Genomic DNA, 13,928 nt, shown 5'->3' with positions numbered 1-13,928 from the left:
TCTTATTTTATTTATATTGGATTTGAACAATTTTTCTTCATGGGTATGGTCTCAAGTACATGCCTTTGTCCAACTCTTCCAATTGACAATGGATCTTCCTTCTTTATTTCACGAGGCCCCAAGGGTTATGTAGATGCCGAAATTAGCTCTACACTTTTTCTCTCTCCTAGTTGGGGTGGACCTGCAAATTAGCCCACTCCGATGATCAAGTTAGACAAGTTGATCAGTGTAATTTAGTTTAGAGAGAAGAAGAATTCGAACCTCTTTCACCCATAGTCCTCTTCCTTTTATAAACATTCAACTTGATCGTTTTCTGTGCCATCCTTTGGAATGACTAGGGCAGTTAGTTTGTTAAGGGCAGTTAGCTCACTCCCTGACATGTCAGCTGCAGGGGTTGTTGCAACTGCCCTGCCACTTCTGGAATAATCAGAGCTGATCTGACATGATGTGGGTTGTTAGAGTTGTCAATCAATGACATATCTGTCAGATCCGTCTTGCCGACCTATACTGTCATTGTCCGGACTACTTAATTGGTCGGTGGCTCAGGTCTGAGCTGTACATCTGTGCATCCGAAGAGTTTAATCAACTGGGCCAATGTAGTAGTCTATCCGAGCTTAAAATTATTAATTCCGGGCTTTGCTCGAGCCACGTGTCCATGTTTAAGAATTTCCCCCACAGGTTACATGCACACATTAATAGAGAATAACATGAGAATTATTGAAGGATATAGAAATATGTATGTGATATTAATGACATACATGTATTGTTTGTGGACGATGTGATGTGACTGTCTGTCATTGCTACGATGCATCTCATCACGAATCCACCAATGTTGAAAGACAATCAACTTAATCCAATTTATCTAATTGATTCTATTTGATGTATGAGTGCGGATCACCCCAGAGATGAAACCACTCCCACATCTCAAATCTTATCACATAGATCTCTCAATTAATGCACTAAAAGAAGGAGATTCTTTCGTCGAATGAAAGATCAATGTGGTGAGATTTGAGGGGTAGGAGTGAAGTTTCAACTATCTTCCCTAGGTTTATATGATCCGAATTCTGTATGTATAATTACGTAATATTAGTTAATCTTCTTGCTCCTTCGAAGAACCTCAAGAACCGATTGTGCAGTGCAATAAGCGATGGCTTGAATGGTGACCATGGGATTCACACCAAGTGCCGTTGGAAACACACTTGAGTCTGCCACAAACAGCCCGTCCACCTCCCATGTCTCTCCTCTCTGGTTCACGACGGATCCCTCTGGGTCCACTCCCATTCTACAGCTCCCCATCTGATGTGCTGAGCATATCGGTCCCGACAACTCTCTTAATCCCTTCCCACACTCCTTTAAGAACCTCTCGAACTCGTGTGAGCTCACTTTCTTCACCTTCAACCTCTTCCCTTTATGATCATGTGTTCCAATCTCTTCCGCACCCGCAGCTGCCAACATTCGAAGCGCTTTCTCCAATCCGCCCTTTAGGTTCTCTTCGTCGCTTTGATCCATTTTATAACTTATCTTCTTAAGTGAATCCACCTTTCCTGAACCTTTGTCCCTTGCCAATGCAAATATATGAGCAGTCCTCGAGAATCGACTCATTCTTTCTTTTATGTCCACACCGGACACCCATGGCATCATTGCTGCGAACATGCCAGGGTGCAATGCTGGTGTCTGTATAACAGCACCATAGCCCGAACCATCAAAATCCGCAACAACAGTTGACATTGCAGTCATTATTCCTCCTTCATAGCTCTTCTTGTGCTCTTCAGGCCACACGTCCCAAGCCGGTTTATCCGGAAAATATCCCCATGCCATCGCCACAGGATGTACATGTAGGTGTTTTCCAATGTTGGCATTCCTCAATCCACTTTTTCTTAACAATGTTGGAGTGCCTAGAGCACCACCCGCGATGATTGTCACCTTTGATTCTACTAAGAACACTTCCTTTCCTATCCCATTATCGAATTCAAAGACAACCCCAGTAGCCTTGTTTCGATTTCTTCCTTTCTTCCTCTTGTGTAAGACCTTGAGAACATTACAACCAGGAAGAATTAGACCGTTACCTGAATCAACCGCATCAACAAGCCATGTCTCTGATGTACCTTTCTTACTTCCATCTTTGCACCCCATACAACACCATCCACAGTAGTGATCAGGTGGTGCATTTCGAGGGATGTTATTCACTGGATAACCCAATTCATGACACCCTCTTCGTAATATCGCATTATTGAAACCTTCTTCTTTAATATCTGATTGAACTCCCATACGATCACATACTACTTTCATGGCTTCTTTGTATAACTGACTATCGAATAACTCGAGCTCGTAACGATTACACCATTCGTTGATCACGGTTTGTGGTGTTGTAATTGAAGCGGACCAATTGATGGCAGAGCCTCCACCGACGGTAGAGCCAGCAAGGATAACAACACTTAGATCATCGGTGGCAAGCAATCCAGAACCTTGGTACATTTGATTCATAGTGTGTCCTTCAAGAAGAGAGAGTGTGCTTCTAGCAAAGTAGTTACCCTTCTCAAGAACAAGAACTTTGTATCCGGCTTTGGCGAGGACCCCAGCAACCACACCACCACCAGAGCCCGAACCGACAACCACTGCATCACAAGAGATGGTTAAAGAAGGAGATGAGGTTTTAGTTTTAGTTACTCCACTTGAATAACGGTGAATCGAAACAGGGAATCCCGATCGTCTTAGAGTTTCCGCGAGGACTAGTTTTGGTTGTGTTGGGTCAATGATGCCTCTATAAAGGGGCCCAAAGAGTTCATCTTCTTCATCTTTTGATCTGCTCTTGTGTCCTACTCCTTGTGTTTTTCGGATTTGGTTTTGGAAGTTTGGGTCAGGTCCACAGTATCCCAGAGCCTTCCATGATGGATTCTCATTCTTCTCGTTGACCTGCGAAATTAAGGGGAAAGAAGGTAAGACTTTCTCACAGATCTTAAATCACATTTAGTCCATACTCCATAGCATTGTTAGGAATTCTTCGAATAAATCACCAATTTCCCAAAGGCCATCTCCAGCCCTTACTCAAATTCAAATTTTGAGTAAATTGAAGATGAATTTGAGTAAAACTCAATTCCCAACGGTCATTTTTTACATAAGAAAAATACTTTTCTTAGTTACTTAGCAAGTTTCAAATATTACTAAGGGTTGTCAGGCCCATATGGATTACCACATCGACAATCCAATATTTAAGCCTTATAGATTTCATGGACAAACATATTCAAAAAAAAAAAAAAAAAATCTGTTTTGTACTTCATCCAAGATGTTGAAAATGGATGACTACCGAACTCCCAAATTTAAAATTAAAATTCAACGTTGAATTTTTTTTTTCTTTTTCTAGAGTCTCTAAAAGTTTTGTCCTCTACAACTCTGTAGCATTGGATCATGTTTCAGGATGTCACAATGTGAGCTCAAGACCCTCAATAATATATGAAATCTTACCAAGTTAGTAAGGCTAGCTTGATATTTTTAGTTTACCACTGGAGTGCTTCATACCAAATGAAGCTTTTACTTAAATCTGAGTCATGGTTGGAGATGCACAAGAATTGATTAAAACTAATGTTCAATTCAACTCATAAAGATTCTCGACGTTTTGACTTGTGTCAAATCATTTGCGATTTATTTATTTCCCTATAAGGACACATTATTACCACAGTAGGCTGCCCTATTAGAGATGCCCATTTGTTCTTAAGTAGTCTATATACAAGAAGACTGAGTTATATTGATTGTCTTGTGAACAACTTCTATATCAGTGATAGAGGCCAACAATAAGCCCCATATTGATATGTTAGCTTGAGCCTTCTTCAACTGTTGTATTACGTCGTTATTGTTTTACTAGTTTTGTTAGTTTTCCCACTAAGGTCAGGGTTGCTGGTTTTCAACATTGAGTTCAACGGTTTGAAGATCTTTCTCCCTAGTTATATGTTTGATCTCATCACATTGGAGGCAGAGCAAGTCGATCCCTTCATCTAGTATGAATGGCTTGGTTTCGTCTATATACGAGACGAGGAATCACAATAGGTAGTATGAGTCTATATGTGAGGATGAAAGGGACTTGGTTATTAGTTTAGGACGAAAGGTTGGATAGACATTTGAGTTTACTCCGTGGATTTGTGTAAAACTTCATATTAATTAGAGGGTGAGATCATTTTAAGAGTTGTTGAAGGTCGTTTTCAATAGGTAGATAAAGGATTGGTGGTAATATTAAGTGTAAGAGTAGGTACCGTTATCTTTTGATCAATCAGGTCTTGAATGGCATGCCTAAAGCCTATACAAAATATTGGTTGGCATTGAAAGTCAGTGGAAGTAAGTCCTAAAGAGGTTTCGGTGCACACCAAGTAATTAAATGTTGTGCCGTGTGGCACTGCTATCAGATACGACATTATTCCAACTTGCTTTGAGAATGACAACAATGAGATCACCTAGATACGGTCCAGGAAGCGAAGAGTCGAAGAATATTGAAAGAAGTCGACATGGCAAGAGTGGGAGGTGAAATAGGTGGCAGTGAAGAAGGTTTGGTAAGGATGTCTTCAGGGATTTGTTTTTTTTTTTTTCCTTCCTAGCTTGGGAGCAGTAATAGAGGGATAATAAAATTTTCGCTCAAATTCGAGAACTTGCCAAAATGATGGACCACACCTTGCTCTTTAAGGGAACCGAAAGCGAGATGATCATGAGGCAAAACGTTCTTGAGACCTCACATCATAAATCTCTAAGAGCGGGTGTCCAAATCAAGGCTAGTATTATCTGATCAGTGGGTGATCGAGAGACTAGGATCAAATATGCTTGATTCCAATGGTTAGAAATCATCAATCAATTTGATTTTTGGTCTATACTCTCTATCAAGAGAATGGATTAAGGAGACGAAAGTGCCACGAGTGTTCAAAGACAATCGACTCGATCTCGAGCTAAAAAATGTCAAGTCTTACATAGGAAGTATTATTATAAGGGAGATTAAGATAGGATTAAATTAATTTGAGATTAAGTTTAAATTTATCAGAGGTAGAACTAATCTCTAATCAAGAAAAAATTAATTAATATTTCAAATTACAAATAAACTCTTATGATGCATGTGCGCTTGCAAATGATACTGTTCTAAATATTAAATTAATCTAATCCTATCTTAATCTCTAAAGAAGATTACTTTATCTTTTTGTAGAACTCCATATCAAATACTCACACAAAAGTCCCAAATGTATAGATTTCCAAATTAACTTGGATAATTGTGACTTATTATCAAAAAACCTAAGTCTTAGCTAAGCTTCTATTTGGTTGGAGTCCCATTTTCTTAAGAAATGAGTTTCCATAGAATCTTATTTCTAGAAAACGAAGTAATGGACTCTCACATGAGTCATAGGGTGGTGGTTGAGACTTAAGAGTTGTGTCACATTACAGTATATAATAACCATAAATTTATATATATATATATATATATATATATATATATATATATATATGGAAATGTTCAGCAACAAACATTTTGGCAAACATTTTTCAAAATATGGGTTAGAGGTTTTGGAATGGACTGATTTTTGGTGAGGATGATCTCTACGGTAAGGAGATCATCATCACCAAAAATCAGCCCATTCCAAAACTTCTAATCCCATCAAAAATGATTTACAAAAAATGGACGGTCCACAATTTTTCAACTTGTAAACTGGGGCTAGAAGTTTTGGAATGGGCTGATTTTTGATGAGAATGATCTCCTCACCATAGAAATCATCCTCACCAAAAATCAGTCCATTCCAAAACCTCTAACCCATGTTTTGAAAAATGTTTTGCCAAAATGTTTGTTGCTGAACGGGACCCATATATATAGTGACGTTAGTGATATTACTGTTAACTACCGACTAACTAAAATAAAGACTTTTCGTAAAGAAATCATCAATAATATATTAATAAATAAATCTTGAATGAGACTTCACTTGAATTGAGACCATGGGAGAAGGGGGTGAACTTTCAATTTTAAAAATATATTTTTTTTAAAAGGCTGATAATTAATTTACTTTTATACCCCTATTACAAGAGATTTGGTCCCAACTACATTATACTTGAGACACCCACTGAAAATGGTAATGTGACACTTAGGGGCCCACTGATTTCATGATATGTGACCATATCTTGTGGATCTTCTCACGGTAGTAGATTGATTTTTTTTTGCTTTTGTTTTCTAGGCATTTAAAAATCATTTTTTGTTTTTGTTTGCATATACAAATTCATTATCATATCCAATCATTGGCAATCACCTATGAAAATATTGATCAAAAATCAACAATTATGTGAATTTTCTAAAGTTGAGATGGCAAGAATGACTGGTTTTGCTCCTAGGTCATGATTTCAAATTTTTATATGTCCCTAGATAAAAAAATGTGATTATTTAACTGTTGTATACACCTGTCGAGGGCTAGTTGAGATGGTAAGGAGAGACTAGATGTGCTCTCCAGATCTTAACTTCGAATCTCTATATACTCTTCCACAAGACTATATTTAAATGGCTGCACAGTGTAGGGGGGGTGATACGTGCGGACTCAATAATCCCGTGATATGCAAATATTCTCTTACATCAGAAAGACATACATACCAAAAAAACAAAAACAAAAAAAGTTATATGAATCATAATAATTTGACATAGTCATGTGGCATATTCAATCGACATCCCTGACGTGACATGTTCGAGAATCATAGATCTACATGTCTCAAGATACACAACACTTCACCATAAAAGTGTATTCCGAGAAAATCATATATCTCGAGAAGTACGGATCTACCATTCTCAAACATGTCACGTAAGGGTGTAGTCTTTGTTAAAAAATAAACAAAGTTAAAAAGGTTATATATCAATTACAGTAAGAATCATCAAATCTAAAGCCTTAAATTCACCAACAAAGTTGAGTGCGTGCATTTAGACCACCAATGCTCCAATTGGTTGGTGGGCTTATTGAATGTTCTACAAGCCATTTCCAGGGAAAAGGACATCAAACTGCTTATCTTTAACGATTATAATGAGAGAAGCTGTAATAAGTGTGATTGGACACCAAAATTTGAATTTCATAACCCCCACCCCCCCCCCCCCCCCCCCCCCGCGGTATCCTTTAAACTTTATGGTTATTCTGATATAAAAAATAATAATAAATTACAATCCCATTATCATGTATATATATATATATATATGGGTCCGTTTGGCATCCAACCATTTACCCAACAATTTGCCCAATCATTTTTGTCTTACATGGGTTAGAAGTTTTGGAATGGATTGATTTTTGGTGAGGATGATCTCTATGGTGAGGAGATCATTCTCACCAAAAATCAGCTCATTCCAAAACTTTTAATCTCATGTTTACAAGTCGAAAAATTGTGGACCGTCCATTTTTTATAAAGCATTTGTGATGGGGTTAGAAGTTTTGGAATGGGCTGATTTTTGGTGATGATGATCTCCTCACCATAGAGATTATCCTCACCAAAAATCAGTCCATTCCAAAACTTCTAACCCATGTAAGACAAAAATGATTGGGCAAATGATTGGGTAAATGGTTGGGTGCTGAACATTTCCATATATATATATATGGATGGCGTTATTACGACTCACCGTTTGTCTTATATGGGCAAAAATGTTTGGAATGGGCTGATTTTTTTTTAGGATGATCTCTGTGATGAGGGAATCATCCTGGCAAAAAATCATACCATTCCAAAACTTCTAACCCCATCAAAATTGATTTACAAAAATTGGACGGTCTAAAAATTTTCAACTTGTAAACATGGGGCTAAAAATTTCACAATGAGCTGATTTTTGGCAAGGATGATCTCCTCACCATAGAGATCATCCTCACAAAAAATCAGCCCATTCCAAATATTTTTGCCCATATAAGACAAAATGGTGTGTCTCAAAGGGGGTCGTAATGGGGGTCTACGGAACCCGACCCTATATATATATATTCACTTTTCTAAAGTTATTATTATTACTATTAGAATTAGAATTAGAATGATATATCATAATAGACGTATGGTTGCACGTGCCACACACTAGTAGTACACATACAAATTAAATTGGGAAACCAACCTCCTCAGATAAACTGATTAGCCATAGTATGTCAACTCATCAAATAGTATATATATTTGGACGTTTTAAACCATGGGCAAGGGCATAACCGATGCTTGTAAAAACCCGAATGGTTTATATTAAACAAAAAGAATCGACTGATGGATTCAGTACTTTACAAAGAATGGTTTTTCGAAATCAATGGTTCAATCCTATCCACAGTCAGTTTTCATGAATATTTTATTAAGAAAAAAACTTGATAACCTTAATAGTTTTCAAGAAAATAGAAAGGTTTCAACAATATCTTTAATTATTTTATGTTTTTCTCGTAAAGAGTCAATCAATCCGGTTCAAATCCTGATCTGACTATTTGAGCAAAATTTTGCTTTGATTATTTGGTCTGGTTTTCAAAACATTGACCACAAATAAAAATCATAATGACTATCCGGTAAAGGCGGAGGGCAAATTAAAGTATTAAACACTGAGGGCTCAGTAGGACCAAGAATGGTGCCAAGACAAACCAAACAAAGGCCACCATTCATAAATGAATAATGCTGAAGTGACCTCATAATCGTACCTTGTATTATATATCCTAAAGTGTAAGTGTGTAGGAACCCTACATACTTTTTATCAAGATATAAGCAAAAAAAAAGCATCTATGATTCCTGCCCACTTTCATGTCAGGATATGTGTGATATGGGATATAATCTTGAGGCACTCCAGCACAACTCTTCATAAATCCCTAAAATTTTCTTTAAGCTAAGATACTTGACAAGCAGAATGATATGGTCCCAAAAAATTGTATCCACGCACTAATAATTGCCACTTGCCTATAGAATGGGGACGTAGTCTTAAAATTCATCGATCCGTTTGAATTTCCTCTTGGCCCCCAAATCTCTTATGAATGATTTGACGAGTCAACTCAAAAATTCTGAGGAATCCACTGATAATAAATGTACTGATTCGAGTTAGAAATTTGACCTGACTAATCTAATTATATTTAGAAAAATGCTGGAATGACACAAACGAGATACAAATGTGACAAAAATGATGTGGTGCACATAACCGTAGATACTTTTCACTCGTACCTCTTGGAAAAGCATCTACAGTAATGTGCAAGACACCCCGAGTTTTTGTCACCCTTGTGTCTCCCTTTGTGTCACCCCAACACAACTCTTATATTTAATGGAAAAAAATATTGTTATTTATTTTTATATACTAAAAATTAATAGAAACTACTTTTAGTTTTATAAATGATAATTGTTCTGGAAACTTAGCACTTCCCCAAATATATGTGCTATATGCTTATTTGAAACATTTATCACATTTGAGATGTATTGTAGAAATAAAAAAAATTATTCTTATTAAGATGGAGCAAACTTATCCCGAGGAGAGCACATCTACACTTCCCATACTATGTGAAAACTGGAAAATGCGATGGGTTTGGGCCATAAATTTTAGAAATCAAAATTCGATGGTTTGAGGCCGTTGTAATTTGTGATGTTCCTTAGATTTAAAAGCTTAAAGCCATCAAATTTCTCCCACCCTTTATTAATTTGACGATTTCAATCCGTGGAAAGAAAAAATTCGATAATGAAAATTTTGAAGTGATGGTCCATCAAATTTACGAAATCCAACAGTCTTAGACTATCAAATATGAGCTTGTTTTCACGTTGTGCCAGGCCTGTCATGTCAGTTAAGTCGATTGAGTTGCCACGTGCCTAAATCAGATTATCAGCACTCTAATCCAATACATATTTTTTGAATTATACTCGAGTCTCACGTGGCATGTTGTACCAAAAAACTATTAATGGTTAGTTGGTATCATAATGACAAAGTTTGGATGCAAAAATTATTCTGGTGGGTGAGGGGGGACGCTTCAATTTTGTTAACTCAGATAAATTGAAAAAATTTAGTAAAGTAATGGCAAATTTTTTTAAGAAAATACAAATGATGTTTAAAGTTCGAGTCCAGATTATATGGTACTCCTTTTTTACTCACTATGACTCCCCTTCACATCACAGTACAAAATCATAAATATCTAGATTTATAGATCCGAAACAAAGGATGTGCGGTGTTATGTAGGGGGTGCGTACAAAGAAAAAAAAAAGTGAGTCCGAATTATCACGACTCGTTTAAGTTTCTTACCCAAATAATAATCTTCAACCTCCCTAAACATCCTATCTTCTTCTTAGAGATTAATTAAAATGTTGAAGAAAATAAAATTTTGTGGGTGAAGAGTAAAAATATTATCATATTCTGTGATTGATAGATAAATCATTGATTAATTCATCAATTCATCGATTTAATCAGTTAGTCCTTTGTTCGGAGAATTTTACCATATTTTTTCTGTTTTTTTTTGGACCAAAAAAAAAAAAAAAAATCAGAGAATTTTGTGATTATGGTTGGGGGGCTCTGACCTGAGTGAAGAAAATGAGGAGAGCAAGAAACTTGATGCTGTGGAAGAGCATTCTGAGAATTCGAAAATAACTTGAAGACCAAGACATAAGTATCTTCTCTCGTGTCTTCTGAGACAAATCTGAGAAACTCTTCATGTATGGAAATTGGGTTGACAAGCTCAATCTCCCACAAAGTGCAAACGTCCCTATACATGTCGACAACAACCATAAAACTAAACGAAGCAAACCCAACTTTGGATGATCAAATCTCTCACCCATAAACTCTCCAAGCTGCAAATCCACACACAAAATTAAATTTGTTAGAAAATTAAAGAATAATTAATATAACAAATGGTTGGGTTTCTTAATTAATAAATAAATTACAATAATGATCTTACATGTTGTGGGGTTTTAGTCATGGAAGATGAAGTTGTGTAGAAAGTGAAGAGAGATTCATCAGTGATGATGGAATGATCAGAAACATTGATAGAAGGCAAAAGGGTGTCACAAAATGCAGTGAGTGAGTCCATTTGGCGAGAGGAGAGTGAGTTGATGACATAAGGTCGAATCCCACATCTCTGGAGATCTTCAGTTGTAATGGTCGAATTTTTTGGTTCCAAGTTTAGGTCTATCATGTCGTCAACATCGATAGATGTATGATCCATGCCTGTGTCCTGTATAGAACAATTTTGATCGAGAGAGAGAGAGAGAGAGAGTGTGTGTGTGTGTCGAAGCACCACAATGAGGTGATGATGAACTGAATGGTCAATCATAAGCTCTGCAAATTTATATAGACTTTTATGATCTGAAACTACGTTTGACAGACAACGTTAGACTATACGGCTGAGATAAGAGAGAATACTTTTTTTTTTTTTTTTGATAAATACAAGAGAGAATACTTTTTGGTAGAAACCTTCCGGTTGAGGTAATTATTTAGGGAAAATAATTAAGGATCAGGTGGATGGTGTCCCTCAATTTTGGGTAGAATTTTAATAGTCTATTTAGTAATTTTTTTCTTTTTTAAATAGTCCCTGGACCTACACTGACGATTTAATGTTTTTGAAAGATCAAAACTACCATTTTTCTTACATTCATCACATAGCTAAGTTTTTCAATGGGGATTACAATCATTTTTGATGATTTTTAGTTGTGAATGAGGAATGAAGAATAATAAACTCTTAATTTTGAAATTTTAGATTTATTTTGATGATTTATAATAATAAAAAAAGAATAACGAAGTTAAAATTCTATTATTATTTTTATTATATGATTATATGTTATAACTTTTTTATTTGAGTGTCCATTCACAACTATGATATGTACATTTTAGGCTTTTAAGAAGATTTAGCTAATATTGAAATCGAAAAAATAATAAAATACAAAAATATTGAATCACATTTATAATGCCGAGTTCACCACTTTTTATTGTCAAGTTTGACGATAAGTAAACATGATTTAAAAGCCTTGAGTTCATCCCTAATCATCGTTGAGTTCATCAATACAATATTAATATTTTGAGTTCAATGATAATCATTGATGAACTCGACATTTTTAAGTCAAGTTTAATTACTGTTGAACTTGACAATAAAAAATGATGAACTCAACAATAAAAATGTTAAAATCAACAATAAGAAGTCCTGAACTCAACACTAAGTGGTGAGCTCAACAATAAAAATGTTGAACTAAATAGACAATAAAAAGTGGTGAACTCAACATGGTAAATATGATCCAGATTTTTATTTTTATTTTTAGTTTTCATTTTTTTTGAATTCGATACTACGTAATATATTATTCACCATTTGTCATTCACAATAAAAATCGTCAAAAATTATCGCAATTATCCTTGGAAAACCTAATTATTTTAAGAAGATGAGAAAAATGGTAATTTGAGTATTCCAAACACATTATAACGTGAGATGAGAAGCAGGGAATACTACGAAAAGAAAAGTTTACTAAACGGACTATTAGGATATCGCCCAAAATTTAGAGATTATTTAGAAAAATTCCCTCTAATAAGGTCTTTTAAGTAATGATTGTGTAAGCCTAATTTTTGATTTTTTTTACAAGAATACGAACTGTTAAAGGCCCATTTTTAAAACATTGTCCTTCTAAAGTAGGGTTGTCATTGAGTACCCATTTAATCAAAATTGAACCATTCCCTTTTTATTGAAACCAATTAAATTCGGACCTAAAATGGAACCGAAACTGTTAGGTTTTATCCAATGGGTACTCGTGGGTACCCATAACCGGTTTATTTTCTCATTTCTTTTCATATTATAGACAATTTAAGGTATTCTTTTATATCAAAATTAATGCATGTTATGTAAAATTCTTCAACTTTTCATAGTAATTATCCATTGGAGCTTAAAATGAGCTATATCTTCTAAAAAAATATTATAAGATAAAATTTTATTTTTGAAAAAAAAATCATTAATTTTATCTTTAAGATAATAACGTATAACTAAGTTAATAATTTTGAAATTAATATGTTAATTTTTATAAAGGAATTTTTTTTATAATGATTTGCAATATTTTTTTTTCTTATTCGATTCTTGAGAATGGAATCGATGGGTACCCGTGTTTTTTGGCGGTTTCGGATCTGATTCCATTTATAGTGGTTATGGTTCTAAGCTCCTTAGGAACTGACCCATTAACACCCCTATTCTAAATACCATTAGAAATATTTTTAAAAATACCCAAACCACCCTTTAAACCTTTCAAAGATGTTTAAAAGACATTGTCTCCATGTTTGGTGAATTCCTAGGATGCCTGTATATTTTAAAACTGATTATATGCCTTTGATCTTGGTCTTCTCTTAAAGATGATGAAAAGTGACCTAAATAACCTGAAAACGCTTGATTTTTTCCCAAAACAAGTCATCTTCAACATTTGTGAGCATGAGGGTTGTGGAAAGGTTTTTGAGATTCCACTCCTCAAGATGATCCTTGATGGTGATGATGAAATTGATTATGGCAAAAGTATGGAGGGCTTTTTTCCAAATCTTCGTTGACTTTGAATGGTAGAAAGCATAAGGAAAATGGGTTGAGATCCCAGTGTGGTGTCTGTTAAAATTCCTCTGATGGTTTTATTAGTAAATGGCGTGAACAAAGGAAAAGATTTAATGGAGAAGTAGATGAATAGTGAATTTGCAGAGAGAATTTTACTTGTATAAACCTAGCCCCCTCCTTAGTCTTGGAAGTGGATTTTTATAAATGAAATCCATGTCACCACACAATTGGTCCAGATATCAGATGAGGTTGACAATTTAGATAAACATGAGTGCTTTGAGAGATATGCCTATCACTTGTAAGCAAACAATTAAGTTTGATGTGTAAGTGTTGCAGATTATTGATGCAAAGTAGAAATTTTTTTTTGACATGTGGCATCCCATCACTATGACAAGATCTTGTTTATATCTTATTTAAAGTGGAAGGATATACTTGAGTTTAGATACTACTAGGGATTTGATTCGAGCT

The 13,928-nt window shown here is 35.3% G+C and overlaps 1 protein-coding gene across 1 annotated transcript; it reads right to left on the bottom strand.

Annotated features, from left to right (window-relative positions):
* Nucleotides 1-696: 696 nt before the first annotated feature.
* LOC147408426 (long-chain-alcohol oxidase FAO4A-like) lies at nucleotides 697-11,282 on the bottom strand. Its single transcript, XM_086437444.1, has 3 exons — nucleotides 10,851-11,282; nucleotides 10,474-10,743; nucleotides 697-2,913 (listed from the first exon to the last, which is right to left on the bottom strand). Exons 1-3 carry the CDS (start codon nucleotides 11,223-11,225, stop codon nucleotides 1,087-1,089), a joined length of 2,472 nt encoding a protein of 823 aa, XP_086293570.1. The 5' UTR covers nucleotides 11,226-11,282; the 3' UTR covers nucleotides 697-1,086.
* Nucleotides 11,283-13,928: the final 2,646 nt, after the last annotated feature.

The sequence above is a fragment of the Akebia trifoliata genome, chromosome 3 (genome assembly GCF_017979445.1).
Source record: "Akebia trifoliata isolate Shusen 1 chromosome 3, ASM1797944v1, whole genome shotgun sequence".
Classification (NCBI taxonomy): domain Eukaryota; kingdom Viridiplantae; phylum Streptophyta; class Magnoliopsida; order Ranunculales; family Lardizabalaceae; genus Akebia; species Akebia trifoliata.
The sequence above is the reverse complement of the archived record's forward strand: the minus strand, read 5'-3'. Positions and strand labels throughout refer to the sequence as shown.

Coding starts and splice junctions, on each gene's coding strand:
- LOC147408426 (XM_086437444.1), bottom strand. CDS start 11,225: ATGATTGACCATTCAGTTCATCATCACCTCATTGTGGTGCTTCGACAC. Junction 10,744..10,850: donor TGACTAAAACCCCACAACAT/GTAAGATCATTA, acceptor GTGGATTTGCAG/CTTGGAGAGTTTATGGGTGA. Junction 2,914..10,473: donor TCCTCATTTTCTTCACTCAG/GTCAGAGCCCCC, acceptor TTAATTTCGCAG/GTCAACGAGAAGAATGAGAA.